Genomic DNA, 24185 nt, shown 5'->3' with positions numbered 1-24185 from the left:
GCACACACCTTCTCACAGTCCACACCTATGTGACGGTCACCGACCAATCACATCCGTTAGCCTCAATGGCATCTCATTCTGAGGTGCCTGATGGTTTGAGGTCACACACTGATGATGGTAGTGGTTTTATTTCAGGTTCAGGAAAAAACAACAAAAAGAAACCATAAAAATATATCAGAGACAGACAACTGAATAATTAGAGCTCTGATTTATTATCTCTCTGAGCACGCTCACAAGGAAAACAGATGACAAAAATATACAAAACCAAGAAACAAACAACAAAAATTAGGCCTTCATTTTAAATTTACCAAACGCAGACAGCAGTACAGCTTTACAATAACTTCATTAAAGAACAGTCGCAGCTCATCTTAGCTCAGGTGCAGGGTTTCAGAAAGGTATGGATCCAACTCACGGAGGCCATCAATCAGGGATGAGCTGGCTTCTTCTCCTTTGTTTCGCACCACATCTATCACATCTCGAGCTCGGTCAGCTCTGGGTTTGATTCTGGCTGAATCCATTTCTTCCTTATTTATAATTCCCTGTTGGAGCAGGCTGTCCAGCAGCTGGTTCACAGTCGAATCTGACACTTGATCCACAAACTGCTTCCGAACTGCAAACAGATGCTTGTCTGGTGGGAGGATCTGGGGAGTTGACTGACTGCGTGTTCTTTCTGGGGGCAGGAAGCAGGAAAACTATGTTCAGTAACTTGAAGTGAAGGTGTGACAGAGCTTGTGAGTATGTGATACTGCTTTGTGCACAGAGTAACCTGCAGATACACACCTGCTAAACATCTGGTGCTGTTAAGTGGTGACATACTGACACTGTTGTGCGGCTTGTGTCTTGTGTATTAAAAACACATTTGATGTTTGGGGTTTTTTGTGTATGTCCAGCACACTATTAGACTAGTCTTCTAAAAACTTCCAGAGGACAATATAATGGAGTTTGCCCTGACAGCGTTCATTTTTGGTAGTAAAATGATTCAGGTGAACAGGAACACATCGATAACTAACAGATGTTTTCTGCGCTTTAGGTTTTCTTGTTTTCGGTGCCTTCTGACAGTCAGTTGTTGATCAGGCACCCGGGTGGACATCTCACTGACTGACACTGTTTATGTACTTTGCCTCACCTATTTCTCTTGTTTCCTCTATCTGTGTGTGTGTGTGTGTGTGTGTGTGTGTGTGTGTGTGTGTGGGTGGTCTGTTTGTTTCAGGGGCAGAGCTCACCCGACTTCCTGCTCTTTTGCTGCACACCTGTGAGATATTGCTGATTACTCACCTGACCGCTGATGGCCTCATTATCGGTGTCCTATTTAGAATGGAGGCTGTACTTTACTGCGCTTGTGTCCAGGATTCCCACCAGTGCATGAAGTTTAGCTTTTCACTTTAAACCTGCTGCCAGTCCTGTTCTGTTTTACTAGCTTGAGTGTACAATTTTAGACAATAATCTTAGAGTTACATTTGCAAACTTCACCCTCCCTCCAAAACCTAACTGATATTTAATTTACGTCTACAGTTAAAGCAGTGCTCTTCATTGTATTTTTGCAAAACCATCGCAGTCAGAACTTGGCATGTCATCTGCTGACTCCCTATTTGGTGAGCCTAGACACTCTGGTTTAACAGCCATACTGATCAATTTCTGGAATTTGGACTGTTCTGGACCCTCAGCTGTGCCTTACTCTTGGCATTTAGAATCTAAAGGAGCCTTTGGGCCTGGACAGTGCAAATGATGCCAGAATGAGAGTTGATAAAAGAACATCACAGCATGTTTTAAATGGGAGTAAATCACGAATGAAGGAAATAAGGCATACTAAAAAGGCACACTCATATATCACTCATAATTTCTAATTGAATGTCAGGTGGAGTGATGTAGATATAGGTTTTACCTGGTAGATCAATAGTGCATTTCCAGACATCTGTGTTTGTTTGGCCTTGGATTGTTATTGTGACTTCTTCAGTGTCTGCAGGAAGGCGGATCTGAAATGTTGGAGGGTAGTTTGTTCCAAAGTCCAGGTCAAAATCTTCTTCCTACAAAGCAGGACCACAGCATGAGTTTCATAACCACAAGGAGTAGTTTAATTAACAGAAGTACTTACTGGAGGCTGGACTTTATAGGCAACTGGACAGAGAACAGTGTATCTGTGATCTTTGATGAGTTTACATTTGGAAGGCGCTTGGATGAAGTTAGCATCTCTGTATTTCACCCTGACCTTTAAAAGACCATTTTAATTAGAAGGCTTATCCAAAATAGATCAGTGTTACCTATTCATCATCAGTACAAAACCGTTTACTACATATCTCAGCAGCTCTGTCAAACGTTAGGACTGAGTGAGAAGCTTTTCATAGATCTTTACCTCTTCCATTGGGATGTTGCTTGTCAGGAGAAGCACATTGAGGTTTTGTCTCTGTGTTCTAAAGTTTATTGGTTCAAGGAACAGCAAAACCTGACCCGAAACTGGTTTCTCCTTGTTCCAAAACCTCTTTATGTTCCAGACGAGGCCAAAGGAAGAGAGGTGAGTAACTTCCACGATCACGTGAGTGTCTGTGATCTTTCGAGGCTTGAGGACCTTCATTTTACCAGCAGAGATGTGGACTACAGACAGACAGTCGGAAAGCAGAGCTGTGAAAACACAAAGCCATCAGACATCTGTTTGACTCCCAAAACCTCCTTACAGTGACAGTGAATCTGATTTTAGATATAAAGCCTTGATATGGTGTCCACGGTCAGATAAAGAATCAAACACTGCTTAGAAATCAGTCGTTGGGTTTCCTTGGCTTCTGCACATTTTTTATTACAGAGGTCTTAAAAAGACCACTCAAAGGTTTCCAATCAGGTTTGTATCAAGCGTGGATTCATCAACAGCACCGACTGCTCAGGAAATAAGTGAGCAGCCGAAACTTCTTATTAAAAATGAATAAATCTTCTTCAGTTATTCTGAAAAATTAAGTTTGTTTCTTGCAATGGCACAGATGTTTCTCCTTACATCCCTCCCATCCTAAGGTCTGTGCTACCACCTAATTGTTACTGTAATTGTACAGTGTGGTTCATAATTAGGCAGACATTTTAACTGTCCACAATGGGAAAGTTGGAGGATCATTTATGGCTGCTCTTAGTAGAGGTCCTGCTTCTCTACATTCTGCTTAACAGTGGTGGCTGAGTGGATGTGAAATAAAAATATTAGTGAGATCTGCAGGATGTCTGGATTAAAATGTTTGTCAGGCAAACATCAGCAATGGTCAGTCAGCAGAAAAATACCAAATTCTATAGCCAGTAGGGGACGCCATCAGAACTATGGATTAACAGTTGTGTCATGTCATGAGCAGTGCTTTGCTCACCTTCCTGTGGTTCACAGTGTGGGAGGTGAAGCTGACGGATTGCATCCTTTGAACTCTCAATATTGAAAAGCGGGCTTGCAGCCTTTTTATTGGCTGGATGGAGGAGGTCCTCATCCCATTGGACAATCCTGTACAGCAGCTCTGCTTCCTGACTTATATTAAACATGACTCCAGTCAGAGTACACAGGAACACACCTGGACTAGGACACCTGAAACTATGTGACACAGAGGATCTGAATGACCACTGCAAACCTGTTAAACCCAAATATCTGAAAATGGATCTGTAAATTAGAGCTGTTACCTCGCGTCATATCACATGCGTACGTTCTATAACTGGTTGGCTTTATATTAAACATACAACAACTGCTACAAGCAGAGATTACTTTATTGTGATACTAGTCATGTGGTTGTTAGTCTAATGAAAAGAAGACGTTACCAGAGAGGCTGTAAACAGGGGAGATGTGGATTTCTTTTCATTACCTGTAACAGATTCGTGCAGACTCTGTTTGAACTGCAGGCATGAAGCTTGTTGGAGACTAGAATTCAGAAAGCAACATCATCAGCTAGCTAGACCAATAACCTGACTGAGTGTTCAGTGAAGAAACAAATTTAGCTGATGTACACGCTGTGAATTATAGGAAAACTGCATGAAAATCGTAATAGAAAAAACCCAAATAAACCAGTCAGAGAGAGCAAGAACCTCAAACCTACTATCTCATTTATTATTAAAGGAAGGACTGCACTGAGCAGCTAAGCAACTCACACAAAACACCTGAATGACCACAGAAGACAGCTAAAGGTCATGATGACTGCTTTATTACCACAGTTAGAAAAACAATTTCACAACATCTAACCAAGTCAGGAACTTTGCAGGTGGGCCATTTATATGGATACGCCGTAATAAAATGGGAATGGTTGTCTGTGCTGTTTGTGGCACATTAGTATATGTGAGGGGGCAAACTCCTCAAGATGGGTGGTGACCATGGTGGCCATTTAGAAGTCGGCCATCTTGGATACAACTTTTGTTTTTTCAATAGGAAGAGGGCCATGTGACACATCAAACTTATTGGTAATGTCACAAGAAAAACAATGGTGTGCTTGGTTTCAACGTAACTTTATTCTTTCATGAGTTATTTACAAGTTTCTCTTTGTTCACAGCCATTGACATGTCGAAGAGGTTAACACGTGAGGAGCAGACCGAAATTGTGTTGATATCTGGTGAACGCAGTAACCAGGTCATTGTAGCAGATTTCAATGTAAGACACCCTACGAGACCACCCATCTCCCATGCTACAGTTAGCAAGCTGCTTGCTAAGTTTCGTGAAACTGGTTCAGTGTTGGATTTGCAAGAAAACTGTCACTAATGAAGAAACATCAGTGGCTGTCCTAGCTTCATTCAGCAAGAGCCCACAGCGTAGCACTCGCCGCATGTCACTGGAGAGTGGCATTAGTCGAACATCCCTTCGGCAGATATTAGCTACTCACAAATGGCACCCTTACAAACTCCAGCTACTGCAGTAAGGATGACCCAGATCGGCGCACAGAATTTGCAGAATGGGCAAAACAAATATTGGAACAGGACCCTCGGTTCACACAGAAGATTTTGTTCAGTGATGAGGCAAACTTTTATGTGAATGGTGAAGTTAACAAACAAAACCACCGCTATTGGTCTGACACTAACTCACATTGGATGGATCCCTCCAAGACTGTTGGAACAACAAAAGTGATGGTTTGGTGTGGTATATGGGGTACAACGCTAGTGGGTCCATTCTTCATCAATAGAAACCTCAAGGCCACTGGATATTTGAAATTGCTACATGATGATGTGTTTCCCTCTTTATGCACTGAAGCTGGCACGTTCCCTGAGTTTTTCCAGCAAGATGGTGCACCACCACAATATGGGTGCCAGGTCCGAGCATTCCTAGATGAACAGTTTTCTGGAAAGTGGATTGGTCATCGTGAGCCAGTTGAATGGCCCCCAAGGTCTCCCGATCTGAAGGCAATTGTCTATGGTGTGAAGATACGAGATGTGCAGCACCTGAAACTACAGATACTGGATGCCTGTGCTGGCATTTCTCCTGCGGTGTTGCTATCAGTGTGTGAAGAGTGGGAGAAGAGGGTTGCATTGACAGTCCAACACAATGGGCAGCACACTGAACTAGAGATGGCACGATACCACTTTTTTATGTCCGATACCGATACCGATATCATAAATTTGGATATCTGCCGATACCGATATGAATCCGATATAGTGTTTTTTAATCAACAAAACTGTTTTTTTTAAATATCTTGCTGCATTTTGTATAAGTTCATACTCAAGTTTAAAACAACAACTACACTAAAGCTATTCTGTTATACCTGTATGCAAAAAAAAAATACATTTCATAGTTCAGCAATACTGATCAATCTAACAAACTTAAACCTACACCATCCTCCCTATTCTGGTATTTTAAAGAGTACTTAGCGTAAATATTAAGCAACCTAACTAATAGGGTTCCAACTCCCAGCAACAACAAAAATAAATAAATAAAAAATAGGGAACCACCCCTCACGCTCCACCTCATGATGCTTAATCGACGTAATCAACCTTAATTTGATGCAGTGTGAAAAAATAAATGCACAGAAATCAATTATTTTTCAAGAAATATTAAATAGATTCAACATCTTTCTTCAACAAAATTGCAGACTGCACAGATGGTACCTTCCCAAAGGAAAAAGTACTATAGCTTACTAGGGTATATATATTAGACTTAATAGTCACTATATACAGTAATTGACTTCTATTCATTTTACATCAAATTAAAACTTTGGGTGTAAGATTCGGATAATTATTTATTAAAAGCTAGACATTTTAAATGAGAATAAGAAAGAAAAATATGTCTTTGTGCCCCCTTTTCCCTGTTAATGCCCTATCGGCCCCCCTGGCTAAACTTTGCTAGATCCGCCCCTGCAGTTACCAGCCGTCAGCTACGTAGAAAAAGATCCTCGAGTAGAAAGTAATAATAAATAAATTCTAACAACAGCTGATCAAGCTTAAACGTGCTGCTGTTGTTCAGCCGCTGGTTTCCTCTTTCTGGTGCAAAGTGGGCCAAAAACAAACCAGAGAGACGGACTCGCGACAGAAAAGCCGATCAGCTGATCATTAAGCAGTTTCATGATTGAAGTAGCAGCCAGAAGAGGCAGTCGCTCCATATATCGTTTGGTAAGCTTAACGCAGGAATGCTTTACAAACATTCAGAGATGGACTTACACACTTGCTTTACTTCTCTCGGGGATAACTTTGTCGGAGATGAAATGCCGGGTTGCTAGCGAAGCTCCACATGCTATCCACCGACAGGTCCCGCATGCCACAGCCGCTCTATCACGTGATGCATACTGCTCCGACGTGCTAACGTTCTGAGGTGAGTTACGGCGTGTTGCAAGTTTTGTGAAGTGCTTTCGTGATATTTAATGGATCGGATTACATTTTTTATTTTTCTCCGATATCCGATCCAGTAATTTAGGTCAGTATCGGACCGATACCGATACGTAATATCGGATCGGTCCATCTCTACACTGAACACATATCAGAAACTTGTAAATAACTCATGAAAGAATAAAGTTACGTTGAAACCAAGCACACCATTGTTTTTCTTGTGACATTACCAATAAGTTTGATGTGTCACATGGCCCTCTTCCTATTGAAAAAACAAAAGTTGTATCCAAGATGGCCGACTTCTAAATGGCCACCATGGTCACCACCCATCTTGAGGAGTTTGCCCCCTCACATATACTAATGTTCCACAAACAGGACTTTAATATCACCAACCATTCCCATTTTATTACGGCGTATCCATATAAATGGCCCAACCTGTATATCAGGAACGTCAGGACCTGGTCATTGTTCTCTCACCTCCATCACGTCCTCCTGATCTGTTTCTGCTGTGGTATGATCCAGTTCGAAACCAGAGTCCACTAAGGTTAGAAGACAAAAAGCTGACATCACAAAGGTTTTGCAGCTTTTTATGCATCATTTCCTTCTACTTGAAAATACATTTCATTCATTAAGATCAAAGCTGAACCGTGACCTTCCAAGTAAATCATCGTAAAACATGAAATACACACATTTAGATTATCAAATTATCAGATTAACCTCGACTGTTCTGAACGTGACTGTCTTCTCATGGTTTTAGATCTTAAACATGTGAGTAGAATGTCTTTTCCAGAGCTTTAAACTAAATCTCTTATAAATATTTCTGTGGTGAGTTTAGGACACAAACATTTATAATCATTTAATACGTTCTTGATAACTGAGTTTCAGTACTCACAGGTGTCTGTGGATCTCATTGTTTTCTCCTGCAAACTGCAGACACAAGCACAACACCCACAGTTAAAGAGTTAAATGGTAAATGGCCTGCATTTGTATAGCGCTTTACTTAGTCCCTAAGGACCCCAAAGCACTTTACACTACATTCAGTCATTCACCCATTCACACACTGGCAATGGCAAGCTACACTGTAGCCACAGCTGCCCTGGGGCGCACTGACAGAGGCGAGGCTGGCTGACACTGGCGCCACCGGGCCCTCTGACCACCACCAGCAGGTAATCATGGGGTTAATATCTTGCCCAAGGATATTTGGCATGCACCCAGGGGGCAGCCTGGGATCGAACCACCGACCTTCTAATTAGTGGCTGACCTGCTCTGCCACCTGAGCTACAGCCAGGTTAAGAGAACGATTAAGTTTGAACTAACTTTATTAATGCTACCCATGAGAATCCCAAATAACTATTGTCTCTTATCTCTGCCCTGGATTGCAGCGCCACAGTAACCAAACTGGAACTAAACTGCAAAGGGGTCAGTTTTACCCCCTTCACATTTTAAACTGTGCATGACTCACATAAAACGAATCTTCTTCTTTCAGTTGCTCCCTTATTCGATAGTGGACAATCCACATGTCTAATTTGCAACAGATATTTTTGTTGGATGAACTTTCTAACTCCTCCCATCCAGGGACTTGTCTCTGGCTGTATCCCAATTCAGGGTCTGCAGCCTTAAAGTACGCATTTCAAGGCCGATTACGTCACAGCGGCGCGCCGAAGGCTGTCCCAATTCAAAGGCTGCTCGAAATGCGGCCCTGAAATGCGTCCTTCATTTCCCTGAATTTTAAGGCTGTGGCAGTGTAGACTTCGTGGCCCAACATATCCCAGAATGCATAGCGCGGCGGTGGGTGTGGATAATTTTGCCGGAAAAAAAAAACGGCGGATGAGGGGCGCCCGAAGAGTAAACTTTAAGTAAGTACTGAATATTATGTCACTTATTTATGTGCAAATGTTTAATGATGAAGAACATTAAAACATTACTGTTGGCCACATGTCGGCAAAGTTATGTGACATTAGTGACGTTTGTACTAACTTGGTTTTAAAGCCTTTACTTTAAAATATACGCCGTTCAATAGCTGAGCTTAATCCTACAGAGAATGATCAAAGCTCATGTAGAAAGAAACAAACAAATGAACAAAAGATTTCTCCTTCATTTCTGTCAAACAAAGCTGTATGACACGTTTCCAGCTGTTAGTATCATGGTTGCTAGGCAACCTGGGCACTGGGCAGCGCAACGGAGGCTAGAGCGTCCCATTTCACAAGCCTCGCACTTCTGGCCTTAGCGGTCTTTGAGTACGTGGCCCTTGAGGATCGTTGAGGCTACGTACTTTAAGGCTGCAGACCCTGAATTGGGATACAGCCTCTCTTCCTGGTCTTTAACCAGGAATATTGGTATTTGGTGTACGGAATCACAAAACATTTCCAAAATACTGATCAAACTGACTGCACACTTTACTACAAGGGCAGCTGGATAGTGTAGTGGTAAGACCACACACCTTTGGAGCGGAAGTTGCAAGTTTGATTCCCTCCCAGTATCCAGTAAGGGTCCTGACTAGGCCCCCCACGCCAAACACCATGGCCTGGAATGGCACGGCTACATCTGCAGCCTGTCTGCAGCTCGGACACAACACATTTCACTGCATGTTGTACTCTTTATGAATATGTATGTGACCACTAAAGCTCGTTTCTCGTTTCTTCCAAGGTGCCGTCTTTTAGGTTTGATAGATATAATAACTAGAGAGGGAACTGGAGAGATGAAATAATGATTTTTATGACTTGTTTTTTTAAATAGTATTTGCATATTATGCAGATGTCAGTCAGCACATGGATGGTGGTGGCTTTAATTATAAAGGCTCATTTCAAAATGTATAAACAACCGACCTCCAAATGTGTGGAAACCACTGCTGTCAATTCAATTTATTTATATATTAAATTTTATTTATATAACGCCAAATCACACCAAAAGTCGCCTCAAGGCGCTTCATAGATACAGAGAAAAACCCAACAATCATATGACCCCCTATGAGCAAGCACTTTGACGACAGCGGCAAGGAAAAACTCCCTTTTAACAGGAAGAAACCTCCAGCAGAACCAGGCTCAGGGAGGGGCGGCCATCTGCTGCGACCGGTTGGGTTGAGAGAAAGAAGACAGGATAAAGACATGCTGTGGAAGAGAGACAGAGATTAATAACAGGTATGATTCACTGCAGAGAGGTCTATTAACACATAGTGAGTGAGAAAGGTGACTGGAAATAAAAAACTCAATGCATCATGGGAATCCCCCAGCAGCCTACGTCTATTGCAGCATAACTAAGGGAGGATTCAGGGTCACCTGGTCCAGCCCTAACTATATGCTTTAGCAAAAAGGAAAGTTTTAAGCCTAATCTTATAAGTAGAGATAGTGTCTGTCTCCCAAATCCAAACTGGAAGCTGGTTCCACAGAAGAGGGGCCTGAAAACTGAAGGCTCTCCTTCCCATTCTATTTTTAAATACTCTAGGAACAACAAATAAGCCTGCAGTGTGAGAGCAAAGTGCTCTAATGGGGTGATATGGTACTACAAGGTCATTAAGATAAGATGGGGCCTGATTATTTAAGACCTTGTATGTGAGGAGCAGGATTTTGAATTCAATTCTGGATTTAACAGGAAGCCAATGAAGGGAAGCCAAAACAGGAGAAATATGCTCTCTCTTTCTCCTTGTCAGTACTCTTGCTGCAGCATTTTGGATTAGCTGAAGGCTTTTCAGGGAGTTGTTAGGACTTCCTGATAATAAGATTACAGTAGTCCAGCCTGGAAGTAATAAATGCATGAACTAGTTTTTCAGCGTCACCCTGAGACAGGATATTTCTAACTTTAGAGATGTTGTGCAAATGGAAGAACGCAGTCTTACATGTTTGTTTAATATGTGCGTTGAAGGACATATCGAATGGAAGAATAGAATAGAATAGAATAGAATAATCCTTTAAGTGTCCCACAAGGGGAAATTTGGTTGTAACAGCAGCCAGAAAGACACATATACAAACAAACAGTACACAGGACACAGAACAGAAACATAAACAATTTGTCTTACATATTTACATATCCTGGTCAAAAATGACTCCAAGGTTCCTCACAGTGTTGCTGGAGGCCAAGGTAATGCCATCCAGAGTAAGAATCTGGTTAGATACCATATTTCTAAGAATTTCAGGGCCGAGTACAATAACCTCAGTTTTATCTGAATTAAGAAGCAGAAAGTTAGCGGCCATCCAGGTCTTTATGTCTTTAAGACATTCCTGCAGTTTAACTAATTGGTGTGTGTTATCTGGCTTCATGGACAGATAGAGCTGTCCATGAAGGTTTAACTACAGCCTGCATAGCAGTGAAAATTTATGCTATGTCTTCTAATGATGCTGCCTAAGGGAAGCATGTATAGTGTAAACAGAATTTGGTCCTAGCACCGAAACCTGTGGAACTCTATAATTAACCTCAGTGTGTGAAGAGGACTCTCCATGTACATGTACAAATTGGAGTCTATTAGATAGATATGATACAAACCACTGCAGCACAGTACCTGTAATACCTGGAGCATGTTCTAATCGCTCTAATAGGATATTATGGTCAACAGCATCGAATGCTGCACTAAGGTCTAGCAGGACAAGCACAGAGATGAGTCCACTGTCAGAGGCCACAAGAAGATCATTTGTAACCTTCACTAAAGCTGTTTCTGTGCTGTGATGAGCTCTGAAACCTGACTGAAACTCTTCAAATAAGCCATTCCTCTGCAGATGATCTGTTAGCTGTTTGACAACTACTCTTTCAAGGATTTTTGATATGAAAGGAAGGTTGGAGATTGGCCTATAATTAGCTAAGACTGCTGGGTCTAGAGATGGCTTTTTGAGTAAAGGTTTAACTACAGCCAGCTTGAAGGCCTGTGGTACATAGCCAATTATTAGAGATGATTTGATCATATTTAAGAATTAATAATTAATTAATAATTAATTAATGGCAGGACTTCTTTGAGCTTGTAACAAGCTGCCAAACATCAGAAAAACTGTGAGCAACTGCGTAGCTGAAAATTCAAATAACTCTAGCAACATGCATTACGTCACAGCAACACTGAAGAGTCAGTGCTGAGATTAAGGTCCTGACACACTCAGGTGTTGTTTGTGTTCATTCTGTGGGGAGAAAAATGACCACGTTTATACAATGCAATCGTGTTATGGCAGGAACTGTCCACTCAACTTTTTGTTTGCATGATCGTCTAACAGGAACATAATGGCACATCAGGGTGCTGAAGTTAGTCTAATTTAAAGAAAACATTACCTGATGGGCTGTAAAAAGGTGGAGGTGTGGATTTCTTGTCATTACCTGTAGAAGATTCGTGCAGACTCAGTTTGAACTGCATGTTGGAAGCTTGTTGGAGACTAGAATTCAGAAAGGAACATGATCAGGACTTTTAGGACCAATAACCTGACTGAGTGTTGAGTGAAGAAACAAACTTAACTCTAGCATGCTGTTCACAAGGATACAGGACTGGAATTACACATTCAAGTTGGAACAGGTGCAGAGCTAAAAGCAGCTTGGTAACACAAACATCTGCGCAGTGATGGAATAAAACCAACTTCTACTGTGAGTGAATTTTCATTGCTGATGGCCTCTTTGTCACCAAGCTGCAGCAGGTATTTTACAAATCTATGATCAGGAACGTCAGGACCTGGTCATTGTTCTCACACCTCCATCACGTCCTCTTGATCTGTTTCTGCTGTGGTATGATCCAGCTCGAATCCCGAGTCCACTGAGGTTAGAAGACAAAAAGCTGGCATCACAAAGGTTTTGCAGCTTTTTATGCATCATTTCCTTCTACTTGAAAATACATTTCACTCATTAAGATCAAAGCTGAACCATCAAGTAAATCATGGTAAATGGCCTGTATTTGTATAGCGCCTTACTAGTCCCTAAGGACCACAAAGCGCTTTACACATTCAGTCATCCACCCATACACATTCACACACTGGTGATGGCAAGCTACATTGTAGCCACAGCCACCCTGGGGCGCACTGACAGAGGCGAGGCTGCCGGACATTGGCGCCACCGGGCCCTCTGACCACCACCAGTAGGCAATGGGTGAAGTGTCTTGCCCAAAGACACAACGACCGAGACTGTCCAAGTTGGGGCTCGAACCGGCAACCTTCCAATCACAAGGCAAACTCCCAACTCTTGAGCCACGATCATCGTAAAAAAGAACACATGAAATACACACATTCAGATTATCGGACTAACCTTGACTGTTCTTAACGTGACTGTATTCTCATGGTTTTCGATCTTAAACATGTGAGGAGAATGTGTTTTCCAGAGCTTTAAACTAAATACAAAAACACACTTTTTAACTAGATTTATTGATGACAGAACTCAGTACTAGTTTCAGTACTCACGTGTGTCTCTGGAAGTTGTACTCGACCTCTCTGGGACACTGCAGACACAAGCACACTAACAGGTAAAGGCTCAAGTGAAAACTGACTACATTTTTGTGGTGGGGTGTGGCCTGCGGTGCCGTGCAGAGGAGGCGGACGCACCTGCACGGCATCTGCAATCACGCCCCGCCGAATTAAATATTGTACTGGGTCCTGTGGTTGGCGTTGTTGTTGTGATAGTGTTGAGCAGGCAGCGGAAGAGCTGCAGCTCTGTGTGTATTGTGGACAGCAACCGTCAAAGCTTTAATAAAAAGCATCAAAATGCCACTGGGTCTGCCGTGTATGTTTACAATTTCGTTTGAATTAACTTTATTAAATCTTCCAATGAGGATCTCAAATAACCAGTGCAGTCAACCACCGCCTATTCGTGGTTCAGTATTTATGGATTCGCCTATACATGGAGTTTTCTGTGGAGCGTAACTCCAAATGATTTGTTGCCCTTTTCTATTGCACTTTTGTGGCAAGCAGTGCCTAACTGGTCCAGGAGGTAAAATCTGAATGGACTATTGATGTAGCATGACAACTGGTTTTATCACTTGGTCATAGGATTTGTTTGGGTGTCATCATGAGAGTGCTCTAGTGGAAACTCTTCCATGGAGTGAATCACCGGTGGCAGCGGGCCTCACAAGAATGCCCTGCTGTCTCCTCCTCCCTAGAGTCAGTGTCGGGCGACCACATGTCACCACTGAGCACAGCACAAACACTACACACCACCAAAGGTCGTGAACGCATCCCCACACACTGCCCCAACAGGTTATTAAATCTGTCCCCAGAATTAAGGGATGCCTCAGGCACAAGCTGACTGCAGTCTTTACTATATGAAAAGCCTTCAGCTAATCCAAAATGCTGCAGCAAGAGTGCTGACAGGGACTAGAAAGAGAGAGCATATTTCTCCTGTTTTGGCTTCCCTTCATTGGCTTCCTGTTAAATCCAGAATTGAATTCAAAATCCTGCTCCTCACATACAAGGTCTTAAATAATCAGGCCCCATCATATCTTAATGACCTTGTAGTACCATATCACCCTATTAGAGCACTTCGCTCCCGCTCTGCAGGCCTACTTGTTGTTCCTTGAGTATTTAAAAGTAGAATGGGAGGGAGAGCCTTCAGTTTTCAGGCCCCTCTTCTGTGGAACCAGCTTCCAGTTTGGAAGCAAACCTCTACAGTGGCCTGAAAAACTTCCAGGAAGGCCTGGGGTCCTCTCCCTCCTTCAGCCAGTTCCTCTCCCTCCATCAGCCAATGGAGCATCACCACTTTGCCCACCGATGTAGAACAAGGTACAATACACAGAAAATATAGAAACAACACACAAACAAGAATCCACAATGCCCACTCAAAGTAAAACCTGAATGGACTGTTGATGTAGAGTGTGCCAACTGGTCATCAAAATAACTTCACTGTCTTTACTGCCCTCTATCAGGTCTCCAGCAATATACCCACAAAGTATGAGTTAGATCAACAGGTGTTGAGCAAACTGCTCCTCTGTTCAATGAAGTCTGAATGAAAGTGTATGGATAAGCTATGCTTCAGTTTAACAAGCATAACCCAGTTGAATTTTTATTTATTTGATTACCTGTCTGAAAGTTTTCTATCCCAAGTCAGTTTACCTCTTGCATCCTGAAAAGGATAAAGGCACAACATTAGTATCAGGATATAAGATGGGAAGAAGAATTACTCAACTTTGTTCTCATAGACACAGAGGCAGACAGAATGATTTAGTACATAATGTAAATACTCTTTGTCTGTAGCAAAAATATTAAGCATTAGATCAAATATTAACAATACGGTGCCCATAGGATACTACTAATACTGCCCATCAACCCTCCCAGGGTATGGCTGCCAAAGGTGCTAGCAGGATGACTGCACACCAAAGCTGTTTTTTTCTTTTCTTCTAATCTTGGCTGCTCCCTTTATGGTTGACACAGTGGATCATCTGCCTCCATCTCACACTATCCCTAGCATCCTTCCCTGCCACTCCAGTCATCTGCATATCCTCTCTCTCCGTGCATAAACTTGTGGTCTTGCTCCTTTCCTCTAACCTATTAGACTGCACACCAAAACAGTTTGCCCTTCAAATTCCTTTCTGTGACTGCATTGAGAGTAGTTATATTTTAACAGAGATTTTTAATTAATGCATTTTTAATTTCTAAATAAAGAGGAAGATAAAATAAAGGGACTTTAATGATGTGGATAGTCTATGTATTTGTGAATTAGAAAACGTGTTTCTGAGTGAAAGAGACCCATGTGCAGACAGAATTATCTGCTCTACGGCCTTTCTAATGGATGAGGCTACTCATACTCAACTGCACACAGAGACACTGAAGAACCAGGTGACCAGAACCCAAATCCAGGGTACAGAAGCTCAGTGAATGTGGTGCTGAAGGTGTGGAGGTGGATCAGAGTGTCGGAGGAGACTCTGTAGAAGGACAGAGTGCCACCAGGACAGTCCACATACACCCCTACTCTGTGAGAGACCGAGGAGGAGGTGGAGGAGATGAATGCTGTTTCATCATTGTGCCAGACATGGTAACAGGCGTCATCAGAGCACCTCAGACTCCAGGACTGATCATTGCTTCCAAACCTGCATCCATTACTGTTTCCTTTCTTTTTTATTCCTCGGTAACTCACTGATAAATCAACCTTCCCTCTCCACTCCACCTCCCAGTAACATCGACCAGTCAGACCATTTCTACAGAGCAGCTGAGGAAGCTCAAATCTGTCATGATGGTCAGGATATGACTGATCCTCCTTCACCAATGTCATTTTCCTGTTGTTGTCAGACAGCTTGATCTTTGTATGTATTGTGTTTGCGCTGGGTGTGGGTTCACAGATATCTAAGGAGAACAAACACAATACAGCTGCAGTTACTCATCCATCATCTGTTCATTGATTGACTCTTTGATAATGACTACTGACATCACAGATGTGAATGAGTGATGTGACAGTTTAAAGATGGTTGAATGTGTGCTGCTTTGTATTCATGAATCACATCAAAAACACGCTTACACTTCCTCAGACCTGGTCTCAACCATCGGACTCCAGCAGGCCTCAACCTAAAGGTAGGAGGGGGGTCAGACCACCTCAGTGTATTTCACACATCAACATTACATGTATTTGTAATACATACAATGCAATAATGGTTGTCTAATAGACTCTATTGTGTTCATGTAAATGGGGATTCTTTTTCACAATCAGAGGGAAATTACACTAAGGTAATTATGGAGTTCAGGGTTCCATGCTAGGACTGTGCTAAAATGGTAAATGGCCTGTATTTATATAGCGCTTTACTAGTCCCTAAGGACCCCAAAGCGCTTTACATATCCAGTCATCCACCCATTCACGCATACACATTCACACACTGGTGATGGCAAGCTACATTGTAGCCTACAGCCACCCTGGGGCGCACTGACAGAGGTGAGGCTGCCGGACACTGGCACCACCGGGCACTCTGACCACCACCAGTAGGCAATGGGTGAAGTGTCTTGCCCAAGGACACAACGACTGAGACCGTCGGAGCCAGGGCTCGAACCGGCAACCTTCAGATTACAAGGCGAACTCCCAACTCTTGAGCCACGATCATGCAAATGTAAGACTGTGCTAGTCTTACATTTGATCAGTATCTCTAACATTAGAACCATCTTCACTCAGAGTGAAGCTAAAAAACTAGTTTGTGCATTTATTACTTCTACTCTGGACTATATACTTGAGGGGTCAGGTGAAATGTGTGTAGGGTGACAGTCAGTGGCGGGGCCCTGTGGTTTTGTACCCAGCTACTAAGGCTGACTTGAATGGAACTTGAGCTGCTGCATGAGGTTGAGAGATACTAGTTAGATATAGTCAGGCTCACTGCAGTGCATGGCTTGGGCTCTGGAATTAATCTCCTGGGAAGGGGTTGAACTCTGCTCCAGTCTGGAGTAGCCCTCAGTCGGCAGGGATGCCCGATACAGGCCTTTCCCAACAGTCACTGTTGGGAAAGGCCTGCCTAATCCAATCCGACCTCGAGTGGTGTTCTGTTATTGGACTTCTGTGCAAATTACACTTTATCCATAACAAACGCTGACCGTCAACAACAAAAATAATCGTATTATCAGATTCTGGTGAAGAGAGGTGCCAAGCTGTCAATTGATCACCACTTGGTAGTGAGTTGGATTAGGTGGCAAGGGAGGATGCTGGACAGACCTCGCCCTCCTAAATGTATAGTGAGGGTGTGATGGGAACAGCTGGCAGGGAATGGACCATATTCTGCTGTGGGACTTCAGAGGCAGGTAACAGGTACAAGGAGGCCAAATGGAATGCAGATTCGGCAGTAGCTGAAGCAAAGTAGCAAGACGATTTTGGTGACGCAGAGGAAAAAGACTTTTGATCTGCCTTGAAGAGGTTCTGGCAAACCATTAGGCAACGTTATAAAAATAAATCTAACAAATAATGACAAATTAAATGACCTTTTGAAATAATTATATCCTAATCAATAACACTAATAAAAGTTGCAGGAAGTGAAAATACAAAAGAGGTATTCTTCAGCCTGCAGTCTTCTTTTAGCATATATGGATCACCCCAAACTGAGTAAGCCAATTTTTGTTCTTGGAGTTGCTTGAAGACATGCTACACACATACATTCATATCCAATTAGTACTTTTACTGTCATGAAAAGAAAAACGTTTGCTACTTGTGTGATTGTTCATGTAACACGTTTGTTCAGCATGATGGACAGGCTGAGTAAAGGAAAGGGATTGACTATCACACACTGTCTGTGGCTGTACCAGACCTCCCATACCTAAGGTTTTTCAGTTTCGATTGTTGGTCCTCTAGTCTAGCTGACAGCAGAGCCACTCCTGAGTCTCCTGGATGATTATAACTCAGGTCAAGGTCTCTCAGATGGGAAGGGTTAGATCTCAGAGCTGAGGCCAGAGAAGCACAGCTGTCCTTTGTGATAAGACAACCTGAAAGACTGGAGGCAAACAAAACAACACAAGACTCTTGTTCACTCCTCGAACACAAGCAAAAGAAAATACTTTAATTCACTTTTCTTCTCATTCGATCAAACAGGTTGATTCCATCAAAATAAATACTAAGCAGAGAAAAACTTCAGAGTCCTTTCTGAATACTTCTTAAATAAAAAATAAAAATAAAATAAAAAAACAAGGTGACTCAGTTATATAAAAATATTTTTTAAGTCCCGACACTAAGCTTGGCAGATTTGTTTGGCCAAACATATACCACTTCCTCAATAAAGAATTAAGCATTAAATTGGAAAAAAAAAAAAAACAATAAGTGGGAGTGCTTGGTACTTGTACCTCACAAGATAATCCCTCCATCTTTTATTTTAATCACTTAAGTTAAACAGGTAATGAAGAAAATGGATGGATAGATTAATTACAAAATAAAAATAATGGAAATAAATCCAGAAATTAGTGATGAAGTTTAGTAAACCGTCATTTGACAATTGACATTAGAAAAGACAATCCTAACCAAGGTAGAAGTTTTTTAAATTATGAAAATTAGCTTTCAGTTATCTTTTTAATGTTACTTGACCTCAGAGTTTCCAGTTTGCATTGTGGATTCTTGAGTCCTGCGGACAGAAGCTTCACGCCAGGGTCCTGCAGGTCATTGTTACTCAGGTCCAGCTCTCTCAAGCTAGAAGACTGGGAGCTGAGAACTAAGGACAGAGTTTTACAGCTTCTCTCTGTAAACTTACAAAAGCTCAGACTGAATAGAAAATGACAAGAAAAAGAAAAAGAAAGAAGAAATTAAGTTTCAGTCAGTACCAGCACATTTGAATCACCAGGACTAAACAGGATCTCTAAACACTTACAGTGCTTTCCTAGTTACTTTGACCACTGGCAGCAGCCTCAGAAGAGCCTCCTCTGAAGCAGAGTATTTCCTTAGGTCAAAAACATCCAGACCTTCTGATGACAGTAAGATGAAGACCAGAGCTGACCACTGAGCAGGAGACAGTTTTTGTTTTGAAAGACTTCCTGAACTCAAAGACGTTTGGATCTCCTTCCATAGAGAACAATCATTAATTTCATTCAGACAGTGGAACAGATTAATGCTTCTTTCTGCAGACAGATTCTCACTGAGCTTCTTCTTGATGTACTGGACTGTTTCCTGACTGTTCAGTGAGCTATTTCCTGTCTGTGTCAGTAGATCCTGTAGAAGAATCTGATTGGTATGAAGTGAAAGACCCAAGAGGAAGCGAAGGAACAAATCCAGGTGTGCATGTGGACTCTGTAAGGCCTTATCCACAGCACTCTGGTGGAGATTTTTCCTTTTAGGTTTATTTTGCAAAAGTTTAGACCACCAGGATGTTTGCTGTTTTTCTAGCAGGTTGACTCCAGAGTTGATGAAGGTCAGATGGACATATAGAGCAGCTAGAAACTCCTGAACACTCAAATGGATGAAGCAGAACATCTTGTCCTGGTATAGCCCTCTCTCCTCTTTAAAGATCTGTGTGAACACTCCTGAGTACACCAAGGCTGCTCTGACATCGATGCCACACTCTGTCAGGTCTGATTCATAGAAGATCAGGTTTCCTTTCTGCAGCTGATCAAAAGCCAGTTTTCCCAGAGACTCGATCATTTTCCTACTCTCTGGACTCCAATGTGGATCTGTCTCAGCTCCTCCATCATACTTGACTTTCTTCACTTTGGCCTGAACCACCAGGAAGTGGATGCACATCTCAGTCAGGGTTTTGGGCAGCTCTCCCCCCTCTCTGGTTTTCAGTACATCCTCAAGCACTGTAGCAGTGATCCAGCAGAAGACTGGAATGTGGCACATGATGTGGAGGCTTCGTGATGTCTTGATGTGGGAGAAGATCTTGGTTACCTGGTTCTTATCACTGAATCTCTTCTTGAAGTACTCCTCCTTTTGTGGGTCAGTGAATCCATTGAGCTCTGTCACCATGCCAACATACTCAGGAGGGATCTGATTGACTGCTGCAGGTCGTGTGGTTATCCAGAGGCGAGCAGAAGGAAGCAATTTCCCCCTGATGAGGTTTATCAGCAGCACATCCACTGAGGTGGACTCTGTAACATCAGTCAGAATTGTAGTTTTGTGGAAGTCAAGAGTAAGTCGACACTCATCCAGACCATCAAAGATGAATACAACCTGGAAGTCTTCAAAGCTGCAGATTCCTGCTTGTTTGGTTTCAGGAAACAAGTGATGAATAAGTTCTACCAAGCTGAACTTTTTCTCTTTCAGCACATTCAGCTCTCTGAAAGTGAATGGAAACATGAACTGGATGTCCTGGTTGGCTTTGTCTTCAGCCCAGTCCAGAGTGAACTTCTGTGTTAGGACTGTTTTCCCAATGCCAGCCACTCCCTTTGTCAGCACTGTTCTGATTGGTTTATCTTTAACAGATGAGGCTTTAAAGATATCTTCTTGTCTGATTGTTGTTTCTGGTCTGTCTGGTTTCCTGGATGCTGTTTCAATCTGTCTGACCTCATGTTCATCACTGACCCCTGCAGTCCCTCCCTCTGTGATGTAGGGCTCTATGTAGATCTGATTCAGAAGGGTTGGGTTTCCTGCTTTAGCGATTCCTCCAAACACAAACTGGATCTTCTTCTTCAGGTTAGGCTGACACTTTAGAAGAAACTCTGAGTAAAATAACAACACATATTTAGATAATATGAAGCTTATGTGTAAGTTCATTAAGTGTTATGTCCCAGGTCATGATTTTGTGTGTTGTCTTTGGTCGTCACACCCAGTGTTGGGAAGGTTACTTTTAAAATGTATTCCAGTACAGATTACAGAATACATGCTCCAAAGTGTATTTTGTAACGTATTCCGTTACGTTACTCAATGAGAGTAAAGCAGAGCTTCCCAAAGTGTGGGGTCCGCCCCCTAGGGGGGGCACAGAGCCATTGAAGGGGGAACACGGTATGAAAAGGAAAAAAAAACAACAACGCTTGGACACTGCTAGCACGGGGCGCCCACACAAACGCAAAGCAGGAGATGAAGCATAGCTGAATATGTTTCCAAACCAACTTCATTCTAAGTCAAAGACTAGAAAATATGGTGAAGCATGTCGTTCCCTTTGGCTTCACCTGCACAAGTGCCAGGGTAGGTCTCCCCTGCATAATTGGTTTTCCCTTCATCTGGAGCAGCGCTGGGCTGTTTAAATCAGGGACAAACAGTATCCCACCTTCTTGATTTTTAGTTCCCAAACACTTGTTGTAATGACAAACTACTGCTGACATTTTGGAGATGTTAGTTCTTTATACAGTAAAGTTATAGTGGGATACAAATAATATCAGGCTGATCCTGCCACGATTTGTTCCCCCTGTCTAAATCACGGACAAACAGTATCCTACAGTTGTTTATGTCTTTGAACCCATTTTGCACTGAGAGGCATTTTTTGAAAAATGTATTGATAGCAATGTTGAATATTATTACACAGGGAAAAAAACAACTACACGTAAAATAAACAGGTGTCATAATCATAATTTGTTTGGGCTTCCACTGGCGTGGAATTACCAAAAATAGAGAGGGCGTAGACTAATATATGAAACAGCAAAAGACCGCTGTGTAATCCATTTATTTTAACAAAGTAGCTGTATTCTGAATACCACCTTTTTAAAGGTGTAATGGTGTTAACTGTGACGGAATACAGTTAGTCATATTTTGTATTTTAAATACGTAACGGCAGTACATGTATTCCATTTCTTCCCAACACTGGTCACACCTGAGGGTGGCGTTGTTCGTTTTCTTTGCTGTTTGTGCTTATGTAAGTTCCAGGTAGACACTGACCATTAGTTGAAGGTAAGGTAAGTTAGTTCCATTTCAGATTCTAGAGCCTTTTTTTGTTATCTTGGTCATGCCCACCCTGACGCTTGCTTCTTACGGAGCCACTCCTTTGTTGCCCGGGCGGTGTGTTTTGGATCATTGTCATGTTGGAAGACCCAGCCTCGTTTCATCTTCAAAGTTCTCACTGATGGAAGGAGGTTTTGGCTCAAAATCTCACGATACATGGCCCCATTCATTCTGTCCTTAACACGGATCAGTCGTCCTGTCCCCTTGGCAGAAAAACAGCCCCATAGCATGATGTTTCCACCCCCATGCTTCACAGTAGGTATGGTGTTCTTGGGATGCAACTCAGTATTCTTCTTCCTCCAAACACGACGAGTTGAGTTTATACCAAAAAGTTCTACTTTGGTTTCATCTGACCACATGACATTCTCCCAATCCTCTGCTGTATCATCCATGTGCTCTCTGGCAAACTTCAGACGGGCCTGGACATGCACTGGCTTCAGCAGCGGAACACGTCTGGCACTGCGGGATTTGATTCCCTGCCGTTGTAGTGTGTTACTGATGGTGACCTTTGTTACTTTGGTCCCAGCTCTCTGCAGGTCATTCACCAGGTCCCCCCGTGTGGTTCTGGGATCTTTGCTCACCGTTCTCATGATCATTTTGACCCCACGGGATGAGATCTTGCGTGGAGCCCCACATCGAGGGAGATTATCAGTGGTCTTTTATGTCTTCCATTTTCTGATGATTGCTCCCACAGTTGATTTTTTCACACCAAGCTGCTTGCCTATTGTAGATTCACTCTTCCCAGTCTGGTGCATGTCTACAATACTTTTCCTGGTGTCCTTCGAAAGCTCTTTGGTCTTGGCCATGGCGGAGTTTGGAGTCTGACTGTTTGAGGCTGTGGACAGGTGTCTTTTATACAGATGATGAGTTCAAACAGGTGCCATTCATACAGGTAACGAGTGGGGGACAGAAAAGCTTCTTACAGAAGACGTTACAGGTCTGTGAGAACCAGAGATTTTCCTTGTTTGAGGTGACCAAATACTTATTTTCCACCCTGATTTACGAATAAATTCTTTACAAATCCTACCATGTGAATTCATGGATTTTTTTTTCACATTCTGTCTCTCACAGTTGAAGTGTACCTCTGGTGCAAATTACTGACCTCTGTCATCATTTTAAGTGGGGGAACTTGCACAATTGGTGGCTGACTAAATACTTTTTTGCCCCACTGTAGATCCAGAGAGCAGATTCCTAATTGTCAAACTATCTATACTTAACCAAAAGCTATGTATCGTAAGTATATATGGTCCAAATGTTGATGACCCCTCATTCTTTCACGGTTTTTTTAGTACACTCTCCGAACACCTAGATTGCACAATTGTTCTTGGGGGAGACCTCAACCTGGGACTAAATGAAGAAATGGATAGGCTCAATACAGCAGGAACTCAGCGTAATTGGCAGTCCACAAATATAATCAAACAGTATATGAGCGACTTTGGTCTTTGTGATGCATGGCGCTCCCTTCACCCCAACAGTAAGGAATATTCTTTCTTCTCACATGTTCATCACTCTTACTCTCGTCTGGATTATTGTCTGGTCAGCAGCTCACTGCTGAGTAACATTTCAGACACTGAGATTCATCCTATAGCTGTCAGCAATCATGCTCCTGTATCTTTAACACTAATACAGAAGAATAATACTACACCAAGTAAAAACTGGAGATTTAATACATCACTACTTAAAGATGAAGAGTTTATCAAATACTTTAAAAAAGAATGGACTTTATATTTAGGCTTTAATGACATTCCTGGAACAGCATCAGCACGGAAAGCCGTGATTAGAGGTAAAATATTCTCTTTCTCATCACATAAGAAGAAAGAAGAAAACAAAAATATTCAGGAAATAGAAAAAAACATCAAATTCTTAGAAAAAGCCTATGTGTCACACCAAGATCAAGAAATATTAAACAAAATACGTAAGACAAAACTAGAATTAAATGAAATTATTAATAAAAAAACTAAATTCTTAGTACAAAGACTTTGCGTGCAAAATTATGAACATGGTAACAAATCCGGAAAATTTCTTGCTAACCAGTTAAAAATCAATAAAGAAAAAACAACTATATGTGCTGTTAAAGATTTATCTGGGAATATAATATATGATCTTAAGAAAATAAACAAATTTTTTAGTGATTTCTATGAAACTTTATATACACAACAAATAAACCCATCTAAAAATGAAATTGATCAATTTCTCGACAACATAACTCTTCCAAAATTATTAGACACGCAAGGAAT

General features: G+C 42.0%; 2 protein-coding genes across 3 annotated transcripts in view; both read right to left on the bottom strand.

The window, feature by feature from the left end:
• Positions 1-104: 104 nt before the first annotated feature.
• LOC146652889 (NACHT, LRR and PYD domains-containing protein 3-like) lies at positions 105-23539 on the bottom strand. Its single transcript, XM_085381416.1, has 17 exons — positions 18950-23539; positions 18670-18843; positions 17912-18085; positions 16144-16190; positions 15442-15971; positions 14711-14754; positions 13101-13138; positions 12402-12463; positions 12037-12092; positions 7640-7674; positions 7225-7286; positions 3813-3868; positions 3333-3547; positions 2351-2616; positions 2093-2206; positions 1883-2024; positions 105-670 (listed from the first exon to the last, which is right to left on the bottom strand). Exons 1-17 carry the CDS (start codon positions 20785-20787, stop codon positions 369-371), a joined length of 4155 nt encoding a protein of 1384 aa, XP_085237542.1. The 5' UTR covers positions 20788-23539; the 3' UTR covers positions 105-368.
• The window catches only part of LOC146652888 (MAP/microtubule affinity-regulating kinase 3-like), a 40233-nt gene continuing 24606 nt past the window's right edge, over positions 8559-24185 (bottom strand). For both annotated transcript variants that reach the window (XM_085381396.1, XM_085381397.1), the window contains one exon: positions 8559-13138. The gene's annotated coding sequence lies outside the window, so the exon portion shown is untranslated. The remainder of the gene's footprint in view (positions 13139-24185) is intronic.

This window comes from Rhamphochromis longiceps, linkage group LG15 (assembly GCF_057381845.1).
Source record: "Rhamphochromis longiceps isolate RC_006_pf linkage group LG15, R_longiceps_female_GT1.1, whole genome shotgun sequence".
Taxonomy (NCBI): Eukaryota; Metazoa; Chordata; class Actinopteri; order Cichliformes; family Cichlidae; genus Rhamphochromis; species Rhamphochromis longiceps.
This window is presented reverse-complemented; position numbering and strand designations above follow the sequence as displayed.